The 23,230-nt window shown below is 35.9% G+C and overlaps 3 protein-coding genes across 4 annotated transcripts; 1 reads left to right on the top strand and 2 right to left on the bottom strand.

Annotated features, from left to right (window-relative positions):
- The first annotated feature begins 2,403 nt into the window (after positions 1–2,403).
- LOC109004708 (fimbrin-5-like) lies at positions 2,404–9,851 on the top strand. The gene is made up of 15 exons (XM_035694638.1): positions 2,404–2,752; positions 3,211–3,340; positions 3,472–3,642; positions 3,889–4,127; positions 4,237–4,408; positions 4,526–4,564; positions 4,687–4,755; positions 4,878–4,994; positions 5,571–5,782; positions 6,815–6,970; positions 7,047–7,246; positions 8,146–8,312; positions 8,391–8,487; positions 8,640–8,731; positions 9,278–9,851. The coding sequence occupies exons 2-15, from the start codon at positions 3,254–3,256 to the stop codon at positions 9,563–9,565; spliced, it is 2,106 nt and encodes a 701-aa protein (XP_035550531.1). The 5' UTR covers positions 2,404–2,752; positions 3,211–3,253; the 3' UTR covers positions 9,566–9,851.
- Positions 9,852–10,754: 903 nt separating this feature from the next.
- Positions 10,755–15,064, bottom strand: LOC109004709 (BTB/POZ domain-containing protein At2g04740). The gene is made up of 5 exons (XM_018983336.2): positions 14,258–15,064; positions 12,633–13,392; positions 12,301–12,337; positions 12,088–12,221; positions 10,755–11,566 (listed from the first exon to the last, which is right to left on the bottom strand). Exons 1-5 carry the CDS (start codon positions 14,736–14,738, stop codon positions 11,215–11,217), a joined length of 1,764 nt encoding a protein of 587 aa, XP_018838881.1. The 5' UTR covers positions 14,739–15,064; the 3' UTR covers positions 10,755–11,214.
- Positions 15,065–15,631: 567 nt separating this feature from the next.
- LOC109004710 (growth hormone-regulated TBC protein 1-like) lies at positions 15,632–21,345 on the bottom strand. 2 transcript variants are annotated; one of them, XM_018983337.2, is made up of 7 exons: positions 20,458–21,343; positions 19,092–19,208; positions 17,576–17,754; positions 17,401–17,494; positions 17,180–17,257; positions 16,937–17,038; positions 15,632–16,078 (listed from the first exon to the last, which is right to left on the bottom strand). In XM_018983337.2, exons 1-7 carry the CDS (start codon positions 20,938–20,940, stop codon positions 15,944–15,946), a joined length of 1,188 nt encoding a protein of 395 aa, XP_018838882.1. In that variant the 5' UTR covers positions 20,941–21,343; the 3' UTR covers positions 15,632–15,943. The 2 variants fall into 2 exon arrangements, with proteins under 2 accessions (XP_018838882.1, XP_035550530.1); XM_035694637.1 differs by lacking the exon at positions 15,632–16,078 and adding an exon at positions 16,704–16,871 and having other exon boundaries at positions 20,458–21,345.
- Positions 21,346–23,230: the final 1,885 nt, after the last annotated feature.

Genomic DNA, 23,230 nt, shown 5'->3' with positions numbered 1-23,230 from the left:
TGCTTTTCTCCCATTTTCTCTTTTTTTTCATTCATTTCTTCTTTTTCCTCTTACATCTTTTTTTTCCTTATTCCCTCTTTGTCTCTTCTTCCTCTCTCCTTCTGTTATTTTCTAGTGGAGTCCCTTTGATGGACTGGATTTTGTTTATCTTAGCCTGAGATATTTTATCCTCTTCATGATCAGTCACTCTAGAGAAGTATGTCGTCCACCAATCTGAATGGTTTGACATGTACTATCCATGTAATTTGGTGTTGGCAATGCAATAGATGATTTCTTGTTTGCAATTGCGATACACCACGACTCCCATAAAAAAGTCTTTTCATATAGATGCATCAAGAAGTTTAAGCATACGTTCGACAAAGAAACTTTATAAGCTATTTATTTTTCTTTGAAGAAAATCTATTTGTAAGTTGTGTTATTGACATATTGAATATACCATACTGACGTGGATTATCCTTATCATTCATGATAATACCCAACACGGACCCACCAATAGGTGATGCATCCTAACCTCTTATGTTAGCAACTTGTTAGTCTTAGTGTAGGTTGTGTTTTTATAGCTTATGTTTAGTGTGAACTTGTATCTTGATTTTTTTTTTTATAACTGTAATGAATCACACATGAATGTAATTTGTTTATACATGGATTATGGATATATAGGTAGCTGAATTCTTTCCTCTTAATATGAGTCATATTGGCCTAGACCAAGCCTACCCCCAAAAGGGAACAAAATTCCTAGTTAATTCATGCAGTTTTGGGCTACTAGAAGAATCGTTGTCTCTCATTAGCTAGCTTTTATATCCTGTTTTATAGTAAAGATGCAATTGAAACGACTATCGACAAGATTCCCAAAAGAAAAAAGAGAATAGATTTCGTAAACAACGTAGAATAGAGGCAACATGAAAGGAATATTGTAGAGATTTCAGACCCAAACAACACAAATAAACATATATAAGTGCTTACAAGATGCAAACTTACACTACCTTTTGTGATTAGAATTATGTGCTTAAAACGTGGGGGGCGGCAGAAAATTAGGCTTCGAAAGCCACCCTGCACCTTCATTTTTGCCACATTTGTTGACTTCCTATATATATATATATATATATATATATATATATATATGTAGATACTTGTCATTGGTCGGTCGAGTTTGAGCATTGCACATCTGATTGTGAGAGCTGAGAGATTATGAAAATAAAGCTAATCGAGATGCAAAGGAACTTGTGAGAGATTATTGGGTAGTCATAAGTGAGACTCAACACAAGTAAACTTTTTCAAATTTCAATAATGAATATATAACCCCGTGGTGTTTTATAGAATACTCTCAATAGATTCTTCATCCTATCTTTTAAAATACATCATCAAAATTTATTTTATATATTTTACTTATTGACTTTTACAATATACCATACGTCAGCTTATCTATTTTTTCTTCATATCATTTAAATATTATATTTTTTTATTCATTTCAAATGTTTTCTCTAACTACTAATGATATCCTCGTATCTTTTGATATTTCCAATATCTCTTATATATAATGTCATATAATTATGTCTTATTTTAAATTAATCCAAATTGATAAGCTAAATCAAAATATAAATTAATTAAAAAAAAAGGTTATATAATGAAAATATTCTCAAAATATATTATGAGAATATTTATTCTCAATAATTATATAATGTGAATAAATAGAGTTGAAGAAATGAGAAACTTAGCAAGAGTAGGGAAGAGAAATTAATTAAAAATGTTTACAATGATGAACAGTATTCTCTACATCTAGTGGTTTACTATAACAGAATATAAAAGTATCTTTAAAATAGAAGATCTAATGGAGAACACTTTTGAGGACATTTCTTTATATTTTAAAGAAAAATGTATTATAAAGGATCTATTGGGAGTGTTTGGACAACTTCTTCAAAAACTATATTCTCTCAGGACTCTCCATCCCAATACTTACTACTGGTGGAGAGGGAGGGACATCGGTCTCTTACACATAGTTTATATGACATAATTTGATTTAAAAGATAAATTTTAAAATTTAAATTTTATAAATTAAATTTTACTATTGAAATAATATAAATAGTGTGTTGTACCTACTTAAAAGATAGAAAAATTCTTATTCGTAACCATATTTGCGTGCAAGAATAAAAAAAGCGAGCCACTCTTTTTCTTCCCGAGGAAAGCTTGATCTACACAGAGTCACCGCGACGTGCACTTCAACAAAATCCTCACGTTCTTAAATGGTGCACAAAATTCGTTCTCCCGACATTTGCATTAAAATGAGCCACACAATTGACGCGTTTTAAAAACAAGGATGAATTGTTTTGGCCTCTACCATAGACATCTCTCAGAAATTAAAAAAAAAAAAAAAAAAACCAAATTTAGCATTTATAGTTTCCAGATTGATTGAATAAAGATTGTTTAATGGGGAAGTAATATAGTATTCAGAGCAGGGTAGGCAAGAAAAAGCCGAATGAAGGTTTTGGTCCATAAATAAAAGCACCACCACCACCACCTTTGCGTTGCTCTCTCTCTCTCTGCTTGCAGTTGAGGCATTTGCCTTCTCCTTGGTCTTCGCGGGTCCTATAGGCAACACGGTTTTCTCTCCTACAGCCAAACCCGAAAGCATCAACTCTGCAAATAAAAATGCGCTCTCTCTCTCTCTCTCTCTTCAACAGCCAAACCTGCGCAAAAAAGAACGAAAAGAATGATGAAGCTTTCAATTTAGCACTTTTTTCTTAGAGTCAATAAGGTACTTCCTCCTTGTTTCTCACGCTAATATTCAATTTTGATACGTGGGTTTTCATTTTTTCTTTTCAATCTCGATTAATTTTTTTTTTTTTTATAAGTTCAATCTCGATTATTTTTCATCGTATTGGTTGGTTCACAAGGTTCAAACCTTCATTTTGCTACATGGGTATTTTTATCATTTTTGTTTGGTATGATTTTGTTTCATTTTGAGTCGAGATTATTGGTTCTTGTACGCCCCTTGTTAGATTCCACTGCTGGATCAATCAAGAGCCGCGTAATTAGATATGCATGGACGTCCACTTAGATGTGTAGCATGGTTTCTCAATTGGGTTTTGTTCATTTTAACATACATGGATCTGTGTTTTCGCGTTGTTGTTCCTCACTATAGAGTTTCTTGCTTCCTTATTGGAATCCTGATGTAATATATCAAATGCCACTATCTATCTTCTGGCCGTCCAGTATTCCTCCTTGTGTTGGGAAGTTCAAGCAAACAACCGTCAAGATGTCTGGTTTTGTGGGTGTCCTTGTTTCTGATTCATGGCTACAGAGCCAATTCACCCAAGTCGAGCTTCGCACCCTCAAGTCCAAAGTAAGCACTTCTTTGTTCTCAAATATGTGCTTTTTGTATAATCATATATTCTCTTTATTCCGCATTTTGTTCGTATCTTATGATTAATTAACATATTTGTGGTGACATTTGTTTGGGTTGTTTGGCTTTAGTATGTTTCTGTAAGGACTCAGTCTGGTCGCGTCACAGTGGGAGATTTGCCACCCGTTTTTGTGAAATTGAAGGCTTTCACTGAAATGTTTACCGAGGATGAGATTAAGGCCATTTTGGGGGAGTCATATAAGGACATGAATGGAGAACTTGATTTTGAATCCTTCCTTCGGGTGAGCCGTAGTTATATGGTTGTTGTGTGCTTCTTTTTCATTTATTCTTAGTGCTTACAATGCTATTGATATTTGGTGAATGAATTATGGTTTCACGAAATTTGATAAACTCAATTAGTGGCGAATGCATAGGCGTTACTGGATTTTCATAGCCTCTTTTACTTTTATTTTCATATTTATCTCTTTGGGTGCACATATAATAACTTTGATTGGAGTGATCAAGTTGTGGAATCTTTTGATTGGCAGGCATATTTAGATTTACAATCCCGAGCTACAGCAAAATCCGGTGGTTCCAAGAGTTCCTCTTCATTCCTCAAAGCCACTACAACGACTGTCCATCACTCAATTAACGAATCAGAGAAGGCTTCTTATGTTTCCCACATTAACAGCTACCTGGCAGATGATCCATTTTTGAAGAAGTATCTTCCAATAGATCCATCTACAAATGCTTTGTTTGATCTTGCAAAGGATGGAGTTCTTCTCTGGTAGATTTGCCCGGCCCACTTTGTTATGTTGAACTGTTTACCCTTGATTGATATTTCATGTTTGTTGAAGGTGCTCCTGCGTATTGATGCTTTGAATTGCTTCTTGTAGTAAGCTTATAAATTTAGCTGTTCCTGGCACCATAGATGAGCGAGCTATTAACACTAAAAAGGTCCTCAATCCATGGGAGAAGAATGAGAATCATACACTTGGCCTCAATTCTGCAAAGGCTATTGGCTGCACAGTCGTTAATATTGGCACACAGGATTTAGCTGAAGCAAGAGTAAGTTAAACTATACTACCAGTTACAAATCGAAATCTTCTTACTATATTTTACTATGCGGTTTTAAACTTGCTCAAGATTTCCTTTTCCTTATTTCTTCTGTCTGTTGATTTGTAGCCACATCTGTTACTTGGCCTGATTTCTCAAATAATCAAGGTATGAAACCCCTTTCTTTTATGCATTGAATATGAGCTCTTAGGACTTGGACACTATAAGAGTTGGTTTATCAATGTTTACACCATTTATTGTGCTGTCTTTTCATATGGTGGCCACTTCAGATTCAACTATTAGCTGATCTCAATCTGAAGAAAACTCCCCAACTTGTGGAATTGGTGGATGACAGCAAGGTAACCATTCTTCTAATGCGATCTAGGTTTTGATATTTTGTTTTTCATTTTGCTATATACACTGGACAATTATTGACATTATTTTGCTAATGAAATTGAATTAATCTGGAATTAATCTGCAGGATGTGGAGGAGCTTTTGAGTTTACCGCCTGAAAAGGTTTTACTGAAATGGATGAATTTTCATTTGAAGAAAGCTGGATATGAGAAACAAGTTACAAACTTCTCTTCTGACGTCAAGGTAAGGGAAAACTCACCAGCTCATGAGAGAGACTAAAAGCTTTATGCTTTAATCTAGTGGCAAAAAATGCAATTTTAAGTTGGTATGGTATGGTGATAAGAGTTCGGTATTCCAGCTTTTTCCATTCATGTATATTTTCTGTATGCTCAGGCTTTGCCCTGTCAACTATTTCAATAAAGTTCTATTACCCACACACCTACCCACTCCCACGTGCATTCACACACGCACATAATGAATAGATATACTGCCTTGGGCCAATTGCATTGATTTTCTGGTGAAGAAAAGAACTCTTCGAGAAAAATGTAGACTAGTGGAAAATGTGGTTTTATCATTACATTCCCAATTACCTGTCAGCTTCCTGTGAAGTAGTATGCTGTTAGCTTATGGAAAAGCTCTTTTGTTTTATTTTTTTTATCATGCATCATGTTTGAGTCACAACACAACTAGAATTTGGGGCACATATTTACCAATATAGAAAACGATAATGTTGTAACATTTCAATGTAGACATGTTTAGATGATGCTTCTGAAGAATTGTGCTATGTCTTTGATGCTGCCTTATCGTTGTGCATTTCAGGATGGAGAGGCATATGCTTACCTGCTTAATGCTCTTGCACCCGAACACTCAGGCCCCGCTGCCTTGGATACAAAGGATCCTAAAAAAAGAGCAGACATGGTTCTTGCACATGCTGAGAAATTGGATTGCAAAAGATACCTCACTCCTAAGGACATTGTCGAGGGTTCACCAAATCTGAATCTTGCATTTGTTGCACAAATATTCCAGCACAGGTGAGGAAGAATGTCTTTACTATTTTCTTCTTTAAGTTGGCAACACCCTCCCCCCCGGGGGCCTTTCTGTTTTTAGTGATTGATATTTCATCTTTGCTGATTTAGTATTTATTTTGGTGTCCGAGTAGTGGTCTTGAGTTGAATACACACTTTATCTAGTTGATTTAAATATTCCACGTGTTTGGACCACTTATTAAGGGGTAGTTTCGCTCACACGTGAGATGAGTTTTAGAATATAATTTTAATTATTAAATTCACCTCTTCACCCCAGTTTAAGTTTTCTGGACATTCGGCGATTTGTTTCGCTTATGTAAATTGATTATGATTTTATCACCTTGTCTATTGGATTTACATGATCTAGCCAATTCATTGTCATAACCTTGCTAGTTATTGTGAGTGGATCTGTCTGTATCACCACATTTTGGTGATTTATCATCTGGTTTCTGTAAGAATATGTAGCAGGGCCGAACTTTTCCTACTTCTGCATAACATACTTAGGTTTCTAAGATCCTTTATGTACCCTTTTGGAAATAGGGAAAAATTTCCTTCTCAAACTACCACTCATTCTACAATATGACCACCAAACTACCAAAGTTATCACTTTACTCCCTCAAACTATCCTTTTTTTTCAATTTGCCCTTTTGTTTAAGATCCACTATTATGATCATGCCAGGTCAACTATTTTTCATTAATCTAATGACCAGATCTTTAGAATGGATATAAAAATGGTAATCTACCTAGTCTCTGTGGTTGTTGAACTACTAATGGTCAATTGATTCTGAAGTTCACAAGCATATGAAACCTAGTAAATTCAACCTAGACTGTTCAATTCTTCATTCACGCTGGTTCTTGTATTTTTCATCCCTCAAATTTCACTGTAATTTTTAAATGCCGCCTTTCATTATATAAATTATTTTCATTGTAATTTATGATGGTACAGCAAGAAAATTTTTTGTTATTTTTCTTGCTTGTGCGAACCCTAGCTTTATGATTCTTGAAATCTATGCTAATGGTATGCAACTTTCTCTGCAGGAATGGCTTGACAGTTGACAGCAAAAAGATGTCCTTTGCTGAGATGATGACCGATGATGCAGAAACTTCTCGGGAGGAGAGATGCTTCCGATTATGGATTAACAGTCTTGGAATTGCTTCCTATGTCAATAATGTTTTTGAAGATGTCAGAAATGGGTGAGATTTTGTTTTCCTCCTCAGTGATGTAGAGCCCATACGATCTTGAGTGACATTAAATGTCTTATGCTTGCAGATGGATTCTTTTAGAAGTTCTTGACAAAGTTTCACCAGAATCAGTTAACTGGAAGCAGGCAACAAAGCCTCCTATAAAGATGCCATTTAGAAAAGTTGAGAATTGCAACCAAGTTATAGGGATTGGGAAGCAATTAAGGTTCTCCCTTGTGAATGTAGCTGGGAATGATATTGTGCAAGGAAATAAAAAACTCATACGAGGTAAGTCTTTAAGCGTTACCCCTAAAACTCTGTTATCTTGCTTATTTGTACTGATCCATTTAATTCATCCATGACTGTTGTCTGATTCGTTACCCATCTGTTGCAAGTAGAGTTGTTGATATCTGTTGTAAAGTCACACTAGTTCGGTAATATTACAGTTTGAAGGATAGGAACTAATTTCGGTTTATGGCTTTTGCCTCCAGCTATTCTTGTAGCCAACCCAAGAGAACCAAAAGCCAGATGGGTGATTTTGTTTACATTTTCTCTGATATGAAAAGTGGAAACTGAATCATAAGAAGTGGGTGGAGTGGGTATTTGAACATATGGCACCTAAGTGTGTAGTTCTCACCAATTATATTTCATAGTTGCCAGGCTTTGTCGATATTCAATTCTGGTCCTAGTTTGGACTACATGAACCCAAGTATTTGGTTGGAACACATGTACCTTTGGATCAGGTAGTTTATTTTGATAAGTAGAACGGATGCACAAAAGCTAGTAACTTTTGCCATCATGAGAAAATTTACACCCATCCACCTGCCTTAATTATAAGCATAGAAATGGTGCACAAAACCGGCCAGGGCTGTCAAGCTATGAGGTCTGACCACACAGAATTGAGCCTTTTCCATTTGATTTGTTGAGACTGATTGGATACTTGTGAGTTTGAATCCCACTAGGTGTGGCTGGTTTCTTACTGAAAAAACTTTGCTAATTGCGGGGCATCTTTTTTGTTTCAATAGCTTCAGCACCAGTCTATATGAAGTTCGGAGCTTTCCTCTTCAATAAAACTGTCTATTTATGGAAGTTGGATTACTTATTAAAAATATTATGAAAGTATGATCAGCAGAGATTGCTCCACTGTCAGAAAATGCTTAATACCTGGTGTTCTGTCCCAATTGCAGCATTTCTATGGCAACTCATGAGGTTCACTATGCTCCAACTCCTAAAAAACTTGAGATCGCACTCCCAAGGTAAAGAGGGAAAAGAGATAACAGATGCTGACATTCTAAACTGGGCAAACAACAAAGTGAAGAAAGCAGGCAGAACCTCCCAAATGGAGAGCTTCAAGGTAATACAGTAAATGTCAGCCTTGTTTCACAATCAGATCCTAACCTTGATTTTGTCTAAACTGACTTTTTTGTTTTAGGATAAAAAGCTTTCAAATGGGATTTTCTTCCTTGAGCTTCTTAGTGCTGTAGAGCCAAGGGTGGTCAATTGGAGTGTTGTTACAATGGGAGAAACTGGTATGACCACTTTCTTGTACTTCTGGTGTGGGATAAAATGAAAATTTTGCCCAAGCTTGCTCCTTTTCGGCATGCTACCGAGCGTGAATATAATGGATATGCAGAAAACGGTAGGAAAAATTTTCTCACTTTATTGTTTTTCATTATTGCAGAGGAAGATAAGAAGTTGAATGCAACATATATAGTAAGTGTTGCACGAAAGCTGGGGTGTTCCATTTTCTTGTTACCTGAGGATATTATAGAGGTAAGGTTATATTTGTAAAATTGGATGTGCATATTTCTCCTCACATTTGACACTATGGTGTGATGAAACGTCACTTTATCTCCTGCGCAATTTTGAGTCTGACTGTGTCACTAATTTGTAAGCATCTGAATATTTTAAAAGAAATGGTGCCAGTATCCAGATATGGAAGTATCAGAACCTTCTATTTTGGTAGTCTCTTATGTGGAGATTTTGATTGAGCATGTTTCTCATTAAACTCTTTGAAATTTGTTCTTTCTTATGATTCTGCACCTCTCCAGGTTTACTGAATGTATAAGTTTGTTGTATGATAAAAAGACACGTTGATTTTATGATGCTGATGTTTCTTAATTGATGGTCCAAATTAAGCCTTATAATTATCACTTTTGAAGGAACCGTGAAGAAGTCCATGACTGATGTTATAGAGTTCACTTTTTCTTGGCTATGTGAACTGGGTTCAGCAACACTGCAATTGAGATTTTCAAATGTAAGAATACATGACCCTTTAGCTAATTTCTAATTTTTATTGCAATTGTATCAATACGACAGGTAAACCAGAAGATGATCCTTATTTTGACGGCAAGCATCATGTATTGGAGCCTACAGCAACCTGCAGAGGAGTCAGAATCTAACCCTTCTGAAGAGAGTAATACTCCTGATGCATCCTCTGCAGCTTCAATGGATGGTGATAGGGAAACAGCTTTGGCTTCTGAGGTCTCGAATTTGGCAGTCAACGATGCTGCTTCAGATACTGCTGATACCACTCCCTCCCAAGTGGTTGAAAATGAGGAATCCTCTGGTAAGGTTGAGGGAAAGGACAGTCCTGATGGGGAATAACCGGAAATACAACTCTAAACATATTGTTTTCTTCTTCGATTCTTTATTTTTTGTTTTTACTAGAGAATGGGAAAGGAAGTAATTGGTTGTAGTTAGCAATATTGTCGCTCGTCATGTATGACAGAGCCCTCAATCTATTTTTTGCTTGTAAACCACAGAAGAAAAAAGGGGTCCTGTAAATTTTCTTTGTTTAACTAAAGGTTTCTGTCTTTGGTTTATATTCTTTTGACTCAATCTTCATTAAGGGGAATAATACAAGTGGGGCTTAGAAGCTTTATTTGTTCACCCTTCTTGGTATTAGTTGTATTGCATTTCACTAATGCTCGCGTTTGTAACAGGCTTTGGAATACCAAAGGATATAAATCGTATGAAATCCGGGCTTTAAGTGGCATTGACATAGGCAAATTTTTTTTTTTTTTTTTTTGAGTCGGGTAGGGGGTCAAACCCAAGACTTCCATTTTGAAGGTTTGGGTGTTATGCCATCAGGTCATTTGCCTTCGGCGACGTAGGCATTGTTAGTTGTAACTTGACTCACCCGGACACAAATAAAAACCTAGACTTTAGACACAAAGGGATTATACAAAACATGACACATTGACAGTAGCTTTCCTTGGACTTGAGCGAACTTCTTTAACAAGCTCATTCATGAAAGAAGCTTGCAACTTGCAAGCAAGAGGTTTAAAATAAGTCTTGAACCCACTTGAACTGTAGAGAAGTCGTATCTCCGAGCTTTTATTTTATAAAAATGATAAACTTTTTGCCATTCTTTTACAACTCTTTTAAATGGAGGCTAGTTATGTATAATTCAAACTATTTTTAATTAATTGGTACAATTATATTGATTGATTATATATAAGTTATCAAATAGTAGTAAAAAGAATTGTAGGTGTGTACCTCTTTTCAACTAATGCTTGATTGGGTGTGGGTCAAGGGTACAAAAAGGGTGGTGTTGGCACTTTCACTGGTGATACCGATAACTGATGAGCTTAATAAGTAAGACCATTGAGCAATTCCAATCAACAACATTGAGAATCGAGATGGATCTTTTTGATGACTTTGTTTTCCTTTTTCTTTTTCTTTTTTGATAATTAAGAGATAAATATTATTTATATGAATGAAGTAGGCATAACTCGTGTACACAGGAATTGTTTTCCTATTAAGTAAATAATAAGCCTCCAACTCATTTACAACTATTTTACAATATAGAGTGATGGCGATCAATGTAATAACCGTGTCATTTCATTACCAGAAAATGACCGTAAATTATCACCATTACAAATCAAAATAGGAAGATAGATACGACAGGTTGTGCCCATCTAAAGCAAAAACAGATACAGAGACATAAGAAAGAACCAATTGGTTTTATGGTAAATAGGAACTTAATTTCATTCAGTCCATTAGACCTTTAAGAGACTTAGTCAATCACAGTAAGAAGTTCGTGGATGCTCGAGTAACTAAAGCAACAAAAAAACGCACCAAAGCACTTCGAGGCATTTTCATTTATTGTCCTAGTTGTAGTTAGAGGGGTTGTGACACTACAACAAAAAATGTTTTCTTTTTTTCTTCTATACTTCAAGGAAAAATCTATAAATCTAAAATTTGTCTTCTTGCCCTTGGCATGGGGGAAGAGGCAGGGGGGAAAAAGGTGATCAAGGACCATCATGAAAATCATCAGCAGGAGCCCCATCAGACTTTTCTTGTTCAGCAACAAGCATAAGCATCTCAAGGCGCTTGTCAAACAGTAATGCACTCTCATCTCTCTTGTCAAGCTCAGCAGCTTCAGCTTCAAGCCACTTCTCTCGTAAATCATCAAGGAGATTTGCTTGATCCGCATTGATTATTGCTCCTGGAGCACTTGGAACAGTGGTGCGGAGTGAGGAATCTCCTGATGGTGGCGGGAGCGTCAACAGCATTGCTCGGAATTCCTGTGTATCGGCAAATGTCTCGAAATTACATGCTATAGTGTCTAGACAGTACTCCCGTATCTTCACAACACCATACCTACATGAGCAACATAACACTCGAATATTTTTATAACCACAATGGGGTCAGGGCTTATAAGGTAGAGACTGATTTTAAGCACTAATTCCCAAGGGTTATTATCTGGCTTCCTTCTTATGACCTTACAGTCTTACTCCAGATTATACACACAGTTGAATCACCAAAAAACTGTGGAGTAAATTCTCAAACATTAAGAACAGATGAGAGAGATTTTAAGCTATGACACAGTCCTAAGTACGGATATCCTAATAAGGATTCTCAAAAGAAGCTACAAACAAATCCACTGTGGATGCTGAAAAACTACTTTTTAACAGTGTCATAATTAGAAGAGTATCTTCAGATCAAGAGCTGAACCTTTGGATGCCCAAAATACTAGTAAATGCCAGAACAGTTGTTAGTATACTTCCTTTCATGCCCCCAATATAAATCTAAGAAATCATCAGTTCACCATTACTGTAGTAGATACCGACCAAGATATCTTAGGAAGAGCAAAAAAATAAAAAGATGATAAAGAGATGTACATGTCTGATAATATCAACCACTGGCACAACTCTGCAGGCGAGATCATTTCTAGGTGTGGCAACAGCACATCAGCTACAGCACGCTTAAGCGGAAATAACAAATATCTAGAAGCAGCATCAAACATTTCCTCAGCCTGCTCAGTTAAAAGGAACATTAGAACCACCAAAAGAAAATATTTTTGCTACAAGCAGTGCTGATTGATACAATTGTACCTGATCTGGGTCTATATCCTTCAAACCATCAGTATACCTGAATCAGCCAAAGAAATCTAAATAAGTTTTATGAAATTAAGTACGGTGCTGATAAATAATGACCACCACACAATCATGTTAAATGGTCTCAATCATAATAAATGGCTAATCATGCGTTTTTTCAGTAATTCAAGTCATTGATTACATAATAAATGCAACAAATAAATGGACAAGAAGTGCCAGGAAATAACTAGGCAAGAGGTCTTGGTTATTGTAGTGACATCCTTCCCGCATATTATCTTCTATTATTCTGATCAAATCTCAGTATTCTGCAGTAATCCGAATAAACTTACATATACTCTATCATTTTCTCAAATGCTTCCGTGCTCAGATCATGTTCTTCAAGACACGGAAGGGTATCAACAGGTAATGACACCTTTCCTTCATGAAAGCCCTTCATACGAGATAATCTTGCTCTAAAATATTCTGATCTTGATGCCAAAACCACTTGATGGCAACGAAATATCTTTTTATCAACTTGTACACTAACATCTGCAAGATCATCTACGAAATCACTGATCTGCATTGCACTAGCATAAGATGATAATTCCTCAATACTATTGTCTTGGTTTTGTTCCCGGGTGGAGTTGGCAAGGGCAATTTGAAGGATTCGATGCAAGGAAGCAGGAAGACGATCTTCTTCAGGAAGGGATATGCCTTGTAATATGAAGCGTTTCTGAGAATCGTCTATGTCCCTCAGTGCCTTGTATTCCGCATATTTCTGGTGAATAAGTTCTTTCTCAATAATCCTTTGTAAGGATTCACATTTGCATACTTTGCATATTCTCACAAGATGCTCCATGTCATCTACTACAATCTCTAGTCTGTCAGAATAAAAGAAGTGGATAAGACTGTAAAGAGCAGTATAAGACAACTTTTCCCTTGCAAATCTCACTTCCTTGCGGTCTTTCCAATCAGTTTCAAACTTCCTCTTAAAATATGACGACCGAGCACTTAAGATAACTCTGTGAGCTTCAATGGGTCTACCTTGCACAAAAAATACCACATCTGGAGGGAAATGGTATGAATTGGATCCCCCAGTGGATGACAGAGCTAGCCAATCATATCACATGTTGAGTGTCAGATTAAAATGTATAATCTTCATGGAAGAAAAATATGTAACACTATATAAGATGATAAGCACTCACATATAGAATAGAGCCTTTTTTCGCAAGACCCAATTTTAAACCAAACGATCAACAAATCAGACAAGCAATTTTTTCTTATTCATTCTAACTTTTTAAGTTTTCATTACCCATGTACTCATCGAAAACCAACATACCGAAGACAAGCAATTAACGCCCAACTAAATTAATTTCCCACATTTATCTACATTCATCCTAGCAGCGAAAAACACAACAAAAAAAAAAAAAAAAATACTAAAAAAAAAACTCAAAACGTTTTTCCCAAAAATTAAAACTAGCACTTCAGCTTCAATGATTCATCCACAAAATAAGGTCTTTTCAAATTAACATAGAAAGCATACAAGATAACATCCTTCATCTTCATCCTTCACACTTTTCATTCCCATCTACTCAGCCAACATTCAACCGAACTTACCAAGTACCACTACTCAGAGAATTTTTAAGAAATAACAGCATAATTACACAAAAATATCAACAACCCAGAATTTGCACCCAGACATAGCATGTAACTGATCATTCACACAAGTCCATATGAATTCACAGCCCAAATCCAGACACAATGAAAACCAACCACCCAAGATTTGTAGCCAAAACGGAAACGAAGCCGTCATCCCCACATTCCTAAACATAATATTTCAGATACCTGAACTTGCAAACAATAATGTACCTGAAATTGAAACCCAAAACCCATAATCCCCAATCCCCTACTCACCAAAATCCACATTACCGATTGAAGAAATTTAGCACTTTCACTAACAAACTGCTCAATATACCTGAGATCTGAGACTGGTTATTTGCCTGCTCCAAGAAAGCTCTATTCTCACCACAACCCATGAAAATCTCTCTCATCGAGGCCTGCAAAGGCCCTAGAGGCGGCGGCCTCGCCTCGAAGGCCTTCAACAGCTTCCTCACCTTCAAATTAAGGGCTGCATAGTGGCACCTGTCCCCGTCAAAAGTGTGCTCAGAGCATATCGCCCCGCTCTCCAGCAACATCCTGGCGGCGTCGAGGTGGCCCGCCAGGCAAGCATAGTAAAGAGCCACGGAGTCCCATTGGTCGCGCGCGTTGACATTGATGCCCAACTCGAGGAGGTACTTGAGGCGGTCGATGTCGCCGGCTCTAGAGGCCTCGAATACGTCGCCGTTGGGGACCTTCTTGAGGGGTATGGAGGAGCCGAAGTCGGAGGGGTCGAGGTCGATGCCGTCCAGGTCGGTATCGGTGAAGGTTAGGGAGGAGTCGGGGGTCGGGGAAGCCATGGGAAATGTGAAGTTTTTTGGCTTTGTGAGGGAGGTTTAGCAGGGTTTAGTGGGCATGCTGACGATCCAGGAGGAAGAGGAGCAGAAAGGAGGTGTCAGGCAATTCTTCTACGTACAGTCGAGGGACGCAAGCGGTGGGGAGTCGGCTGATTGTCAGCAATATTAAAAGAAAAAAAAATAAAAAACACGAAATAAGAAAAGAACCAAACAGAGCTCGTTCGTGTAGCTTTTCATCTGGGTTTCGTCTAACTTTGAATGGGGGCATCGAACACTTCTACGAGGTGTCTAGCTTTTCCTTTCCAACACATACAAGCGTGGAGAGGAAAATATCCATTTGGTGGTCTGCTTAATTCTCTTCTTTCAAACACTTTTTTTTTTTGGTGAAGAAAATATCCTCAATATTTGTTTGTAAAGAATTCTTATAAACTCTTCGTTTTTATTTTTTTTTTATTTTATTATTTTCTGCCCAAAAATGTAATAATTTTTTTAAGAATTACTTGGATTTTTTATTTGGTTAAAGCATGCATTATAATTTATCTATTAATTAAACTTGCTATGAAAAGAAGGTGTTGCTAAAGAAGAGTGTACTTTCCAAGTTTTTCTTCTTCTTTCCTTTCTGCTTGTGGTGATAAATTTACACACTCGACGAGATTCAAATTACTTGATGTAGAAAGAAAGAAACTAGGTAACAGTCTTGGTAACATGAGTTGCTTCAACAATTTGGAGGTCCTTGCCTATTGCCTGTAGCAAGCACCACCTGCAATTAATGTGTTGGTTGCGTCTTTCACCCGTCTGCCTCATCAGACTAATCTTAGGATGAAATCAAAAGCAATGCCACCACGGTCAAGAGATTTGGACATGGGGCATCCGAACTGCCTCTTGACAAATTAAAGGACAATCAAATAACTTTTTGGGAGAAAATTAAGTTTAATTCAAGTAACAATTACAGTCAAGCACCAATAAAACAGAAAGGCATAACTTACAGGGCAGGAGAAGATTAAACAATGCCCTGAATTTTGATGTCATTAACTGTATATAATGTAACAGTTTGAAATTTACATTTGTCACTTACAACATTGAAAATCAACCGCCACTCTCTATGCTTGATCCTTCCCTTGAGAGGAATGGAAAAAGAAGGGCATCATTTCGATCCTTCCCTAGAGGGGCATATGACTCACACATTACACTTTGATAAACAGCACTCCTTATTTATCATCCAATTTGATGGAGTTTAGCCGTCTTAATCTTTGATCAATCTCTGCCATGACTGCTGGTTCTTGCTTTTTCCTTTGCTTAGATATTGTATTGGTTGTCATAGAACCAATCTTATCAAACGCCACCTGCAAGGTCAAATTAAAAAGAGTTTTATTAGGATTTATTTAGCCAACTTGATAAAATCTTCAAATTGATGAGTCAAAAGATACAAAGAAATAAGTGATTCATACCACAGAGCAACATAGCTAATATGATTTAGGGCAACATGCAAAGCAGGAGTGGGCACACCAAAGAAAAGTTTTTAAAGCTTCTTTCACCGTGTTCACTGAATTAAGTTCACCAAATGTATCAGGTAGCAGCAGCTTGGGAAATGATCCCGTTATGCATAATGTGGTGTATTTGGATGGAAAGGAATGCACGTTGTTTTGAAGATAAGGAGCGAACTAAGGAGGAGCTACAGAATTTTTTTCTGCACACTTTACTTTTATGGTTTTCAGCTATTGTTCTTAATGGAATTAGTGTACAGGAGTTCTTAGCCATAACTTAGTTTATTAAGAATGTATTTAGGTGTTTTCTATTGTATACTTCCTGTGTACATAGGCTATGCCTATCTTCATTCATATTTAATGATAACTACTTTTTACTGATAAAAAAAAAAAAGTTCACCAAATGTGTGCACATTCCATCTTTAGTAAGTTCACTGAATTTTTGCAAGTGATGCTGAATCATTGATTTACCAGTCTTCATTCTGTTTTGCTCTACTCCCTAATTTAGTCTAGAATTTTGTTCCAACTTACCCAAAAAAGAAAAGAGTAATTGTTCATTCCAATTTGTTGACCAGTGCCTACAACTGCTATGCAAAGAACAAGCTGAAAGGATTCCACTTGCATGCACTTTCATGTTTCCCCTTCCATATCTCTATGGCAAATTACAAAACATATAAAAACTCAAAAGAGGAAGTAGTTAAAAAATAATTTTTTTACCGTAAGTAATTCCTCAGGATCAAAGAGGTGATGAGTGGTTCTCTGCAATATGTTAATCACATCACCAACATGATAGGTTAGAAGCAACTCCTCCTCTCTCATCTGCATTAGCAAATCATAACTTCAACAACCTAATTCGTAGTGATGTCTGATGTTTGAGGTATAATCGTAAGAACCAACGGTAAGTAACAGAGAAAGCTTAAATAGGCATCGCAAAGTGTGTAAAAGTCAAAGCAGCAGTACCTTAAAGATTGCCATTGCCACATGGAATAGAACCTTTGCCCCCTCATAAAACAGGACATCCCACACCCGCAGAGTTGTCTGGAAAAGGAATCCAGCAGAAGAATTCTTACTAGTTAGTTATAGAAACAAGCTAAACTGTATTAACTTTTTTTTGTACTATGGCATATATTAGTTTGTGCGCTCATGAGAGAGAGAGAGAGAGAGAGAGAGCATTTTCTAACCTCTGAAGGCAAGCTCTTAGAAAAGAGGCATAGAAACCACTCTGTCGCAACAAGTGAGACATCAAAATCCAAAGCTTCCATATGAGTGGCTATCCTGAAATGTTATTTTCCAATTTTAGAACGTATTGACAAGAAAATAAAGGACATATCAGCTAAGTTATCAAAAGCAAAGTACCTTGGGCACTTTTTAGAAAGTAGATCTTTGAAAACTCTTTGTTCAACATGGCATCCTGATAAGTTGTTTGTATAGCAATCATGAACTAATACATTTTCCAAAAGGACAGCCAACATCCAAAATGCATCTTCTTCTGTTTTCATTACAAGCAATAGTAATGCTGCAACATAATTTAAGCCCTGAACCAAAAATAACGCAAAATATTAAATACAAAGTAGAATTTTTCTTGAGCAGATATCAAATATATGCAATTATCTCAAAGGACTTAAATTAGTTTTTGTGTCAAAGTTGATTACTAATGCACACCCAAGAGAAACAGTTTTGATGCTCCAGATCTCAGTTATCTATACAAGACAATCAAATACTAGCCAAAGCAATTAGAGGAAAGTAAGATGGTTGCACGAGGTATATTGTGATTATTACATCTTCATAATATGGTCAGACAAAAGCAATCATGCTGTCCAGTAAAAGCAAGGGTTATAAGAGGTCATGATTAAGAAGCAATGCGGCAAGATGGATACAATTGTCAGAATCGGTTCATTGCATAATATACCTCATTCATAAATGGATGTGTAGAGTCTGATTAAAAAAAGTGGGCAATTGTATTTTTTTCACGAGCAAATGGTAATTGTGGTTGAACAAGTTGAAATAGCACATTTTTTTATAAGAAATTTATTAATAAACATAATTAGGCATAGCCTAAATACACAGGAAGTGTACATAAAGAGACCTAATTACAAGCTAACCCTGAAAAAAAATTATAGGTAATCAAGAAGTTTTATTCATAGAAATAGGCAAAGCCCAAGTACACAGGGAGTATACATGAGAAGCCCCTAGGTAGAGTTTACCTTGAAAAACATTACAAATATCATTAAGACTATTCCCATCCAATACAATAACCAAATCCCAAAGCAGCAAAGTATGAAAAAAGAAAGCTCTAATCCCGTCCACTGATCGTTCTCTATTCTCAAAATAGCACCCATTCCTCTCATTCCAAATACACCAAATTGAAATAGTACATATTAAAGGTACAGTAATGGGGAAAAACTAGAAGGGACGTGCAAAGAATCAAAGTTGATATCTATACTGACATACTATGATTTTTCAGAGGCTAAATTTACTAGATAAACATGTATGTTGTAGATGCAATGATTAAGGAACAAGTTTATTCAAAAGTTGAAACTCCATAACATGGGGGTTACCTTAGAATAACATTAGTTTGTGAGATATCATGTTTGACCCAACACTCAATGACAATTGTGCGATACATCATATCGTTAAGAAAAATGATAAACACAATACTTTTCACAACATATTTCACAATCATGTTTTAAAATGAGGGGGATTATTGTAAAATACCATATCAAAGTAACACCACTTTACAAAAATACCCTCATTTTACATCATGTATTGTGAAAAGTGTTGTGTGTGTATCATTACTCTATCGTTAAACATACACAAACTCAAGACTGACACAAAGATGTTTCTGCACAGGTCTAGGAGAGAGCAAACCCACCTGACAATAACCAACATCAGAATCACGGAAAGAATATCCTACAAGAACGCGGCGGAGAGCAGCATGACCCTCTGGAGTGTCCAACCATGGGTGACCAGGGAAAGTTCGTGGTAGGTCCTGCACGTATATAAAGTACAAACAGCAAAAGATATTAAGCGGTAATATAAACATGGCATAAAACCTTGGAAAGTATGCTTTTACATTTGTATTGAGGGAAACCCAATTGCGTCAACCTTGAATATAAATATCAACAGGAGAAAAATTAAGCACAGAAAAAAACTTCGGATGTATAGAAATTTTTTTTTTTTTGGACAAGTAAAAAAAGAACTTTGGATGTATAGAAATTTACAGCCAACGATCTCAATTCCTCGGTCATGGTACTCAAACACCACTAAAAGGCTGGTTGATGAGAAACATTAAATAAGATGCTTCAAAATCACGACATTCTAGACATTGAAAACTTTTTAGTCTTGATGGTGCTCCTCAAAGTCGATGAGTTGAGATTATGGGCAAGAAGCAATTGCTTCTAGATTAGATAGAAAGAAATAAGAAGGTCAGAACAACGTTCACTCAGAAGAAAGAAATAAAGAAAGAAACGCCAAAAGTCCAAAACCAATTATCAAAACGCAACAATGGCTCCAAAAGCACTTAAATTTAAGAGCAGGCAAAAATACCATTTTTTTTTTTTCTGTACTTATTTTTTCTCCATTTTAAGGTTATAGCAAAATTTTGCACCTATATAGAAACAGATTCTCATCCACACACCATCTTTGATTCTAGAGATAAGGCTTCTAAATCTTGCAGGCACAAAATAAAGTTTTCAAATAGCCAAAATCTTTCTAAAAATTCCTAAATTCTAACAATCAAATACCCCAATTAGTTCTGCTAGAGCATTACTTCATGATCTTGGCTCGAACAAGACAAATGACACCAAAAGTTATTATCGTAACAGTCAAATATTGCCGAATGCAGCAACTATATCTTCGCAGTTTGGTGATTCATACAATCAAATGACCTAACAAGAGATTTTATGGCAGGAGATGTATTTACCAACATTACAGCAGAAGATGAAGGAAAATCTTGCAATACATTTGTTTCAACAAAGTGCAACAAAGTAAGACTTCCCAACTATTCTCTAAGATCACCAAATAGCCTCAAACTAAAAGTGATGATTCTGCATCTACATATATAGTACTAGATTGACTGCAAACTACTTGTCCTACAAAAAGAACATGACCACACAAGATGGGATTCCAATATATGCATTAAATCTGCAATCTACATTCATCATTCAGAAAATCCAATAACCAATCCTACCGCTTGCCACAATGATCAATTGCAATGAACAAAAGCCCAATTTACTCACATGATCAATCTGTCTCGTCGCCGGGGTGACCTTCCCCTCGACCGCCTTGGTCAAGTCATTGTAATAGCTCTCCGGCACCGTGGATTTCTTCTTAGCCGCCCCAGAAAGAGAAAACCACACCTTGGGCCGGAGTACCGGCGGAATTCCCTTCCTGATGAGCCTCTTTAGAGTTACGGCGTTTGCCAAAGCTGATAACTTAAGTGAAGCCTTGAGGGATTGGCCTTCGGAGATAGAAGGCAGCAAGTACCAATTGGCTCCTTTGCTGGCCTCCAATGCCCACCAAATTCTGCCCTGCTGCCTCACCTTCTCTCTCAACTCATTCAACACATTGACATCATCCACATTCCCCTCTACTGTGAAACCATAGAGATCTTGGAACTTTACAACTAGGTGTGCCCTCCTGGCATGGATGCTGGGCCTCAAGATTGGAATTTGAGATTGAAGTTCAAAGGCAATGTCTCTCTTACTTTGTGTTCCATACATTTGTTCGGGTTTTAGTGATAGATCAAGAAAGGGGGGGAAAAGATGTAAACAGAGAAAGAGAAACAGAGAGAGGTGGTGGCTTCGAGAGGACCTTGTCAAATAAGCAAACCCCACGAGATCGAAACCATGAACTGGTCTATTTTAGGAGCCTGAGAGATTGAAATTGGATAGGGAGAGGATGGAAATTTTGGGTTCTCTTCAAATATGTGGGTTTCATATTAAATTGGAAGAAAGAAGAGTCAGGCACAAGAAATTGTCACCCAAACATTGCATCTATCATGGCCATGAATGATGAAAGTCCCTTTTGGTGCTGAAAAAAGCTTGAAATTTTCTACTCTGTTGAACCCAAATTAGAGAGAAAAAATATCGTTTTTATTTTTGTTTTGTTTTTGGCAAATAGGGTTTGGAAAGAAAAAAAACAAGGTTGGATATTCAAAAGCACTAGTAGAGACACGTAGAAGGAAAGCGAAGAAAAGGATGAGAAAATACAAAAATTAATATAGAAAAATTCTATTCATCATCTTTATCTATTAAATTATATTTTTTTTATTAAATATGTATTATATAGATGATAAATAGAAAAATTTAATTAATTTAAAAAAAATAAAAAAAATATGTGATATATAAAGATAATGAATAACAAATCTAATTTATATAAAACTCAGGCTGATCCTTCCAAAACACGTAGAAAAGTGAATAGCTGAATTGTTCTGGGGAGGAAAAAATAGAGAAATAGAAAAGAAAAAATACTAATAAAGGAAATAGCATGGATGATAAAATCATAAAAGAGAGAGGTCTTAAAAAATAAAAATAAAATAAAATAAAATGGGGCGAAGAAGCTAATAGCTGGAAAATGCCATTTTTCCTACTATATTTTATCATGTCTAAGGCTGATATTTTATCATGTTTAAGGCTGATGTCTATTTAACTGTTAATTTAAAAGTTTATTTCAAATAATTCACAAAGTGTGATTGATAAATGATATATTTTAGATGAAAAGTTCAATTATTTTTTTAGATTAATTGTCATTGTACAATAATAAGATATACAATTAAAATGATGATAAAAACAAATGTGTCTGTTTCTGAGTCAAAGCCTGAGGTAATTTTTTTTTTTTAAAAAACATTTTTTTTATTTTAAAGTTTCTTTTCATAAATATTGATCCGGCGGTAAATATTGAAATTGGAAAGCTTTTACTAGGGGTGTAACCGGTCCGGTCCGGTCCGGTTTTGGACAAAATCTAGGACCGAACCGGTATGTACCGGTTTTGTATTTTTCAAAACCGATTACGCCCCGATTACCCTCCTAAACCGGTACTTCCGGTTTTACCGGTTTTCCGGTCCGGTCCGGTTTTCCGGTTTTTTTTAAATGTAAAAAACATATAATAAAGTGTTAATTCTTATTATAAAATATTATTAAAAATTTAATATATATATTATGCTTAAAGCATATGATCAATTAAATTTTTATCTTTAAGATTAAACTTTTATTTTATAAATTATAACAACATTATCTTATATATAATTATATTAATAACATATGATCAAATAAATTACAAATGTTCATATTTAAGATTAACATTTTATGTTATTATTTATAAATTATAATATAAAATTTTTTCATATATGATATATAATTATATATATTATATATAAAAATTTAACATATAATTATATATTATATATATAAATATTTTGTATAATATATAAATTAATTTTTATATTTTTTTTTCCAACCGGTCCGGTTCGGTCCGGTCCGGTCCCAAAAACTACGGAACCGGAACCGGACCGGAACCGGCCGGTTTTCATAAAATAGGAACCGGTTCCGGACCGGACCGGTTCAAAACCGGACCAACCGGTCCGGTTCGGTCCGGTCCGGTCCGGTTTTCCGGTTTCCCGGTTTAAATTTACACCCCTAGCTTTTACATATCATACATGCTTTGTAAAAACTTCATAGGAGTTTGATCACTAGAAGTTATAATTGCTTGTTTGAGTGCTAAGTGCTCATCCCAATTTTAAGGTTTTAATTATGGCTGTAAGTAACTCAGTCTGGATCGGCAAAATCGACCTGACCGAATTATGGACCGGTCGGTCTTGATCCCAAAATATATGGATTGATAATATTTGGTCCAGTCTTGGATCTACAAATTTTAGACTGGACATGAACAAATTGGACCAAAATCTTATATATGTTTCTTAAAAATATTTTTAATAATTTAATATATTATTTTTATATAGAAATTATATAAGTTAATGATATAATTTTCATATAATTTATTATAATCAACCAT

Source organism: Juglans regia, chromosome 10 (genome assembly GCF_001411555.2).
Source record: "Juglans regia cultivar Chandler chromosome 10, Walnut 2.0, whole genome shotgun sequence".
Classification (NCBI taxonomy): Eukaryota; Viridiplantae; Streptophyta; class Magnoliopsida; order Fagales; family Juglandaceae; genus Juglans; species Juglans regia.
This window is presented reverse-complemented; position numbering and strand designations above follow the sequence as displayed.

Bases quoted from the DNA above. Each gene is read 5' to 3' on its own strand.
- LOC109004709 (XM_018983336.2), bottom strand. From the start codon at position 14,738: ATGGCTTCCCCGACCCCCGACTCCTCCCTAACCTTCACCGATACCGAC. The intron at 13,393-14,257 runs GTATATTGAGCA...ATGATTGGCTAG, and splicing joins TAACCAGTCTCAGATCTCAG to CTCTGTCATCCACTGGGGGA. The intron at 12,222-12,300 runs GTACAATTGTAT...TTAACTGAGCAG, and splicing joins AGGATATAGACCCAGATCAG to GCTGAGGAAATGTTTGATGC.
- LOC109004708 (XM_035694638.1), top strand. From the start codon at position 3,254: ATGTCTGGTTTTGTGGGTGTCCTTGTTTCTGATTCATGGCTACAGAGC. The intron at 4,995-5,570 runs GTAAGGGAAAAC...TGTGCATTTCAG, and splicing joins ACTTCTCTTCTGACGTCAAG to GATGGAGAGGCATATGCTTA. The intron at 8,732-9,277 runs GTAAGGTTATAT...TCAATACGACAG, and splicing joins TACCTGAGGATATTATAGAG to GTAAACCAGAAGATGATCCT.
- LOC109004710 (XM_035694637.1), bottom strand. From the start codon at position 20,940: ATGTATGGAACACAAAGTAAGAGAGACATTGCCTTTGAACTTCAATCT. The intron at 17,258-17,400 runs GTTAGAAAATGC...TTCCTTTTCCAG, and splicing joins CTAAGAGCTTGCCTTCAGAG to ACAACTCTGCGGGTGTGGGA. The intron at 16,872-16,936 runs GTAAAAAAATTA...AATTTGCCATAG, and splicing joins ATCCTGAGGAATTACTTACG to AGATATGGAAGGGGAAACAT.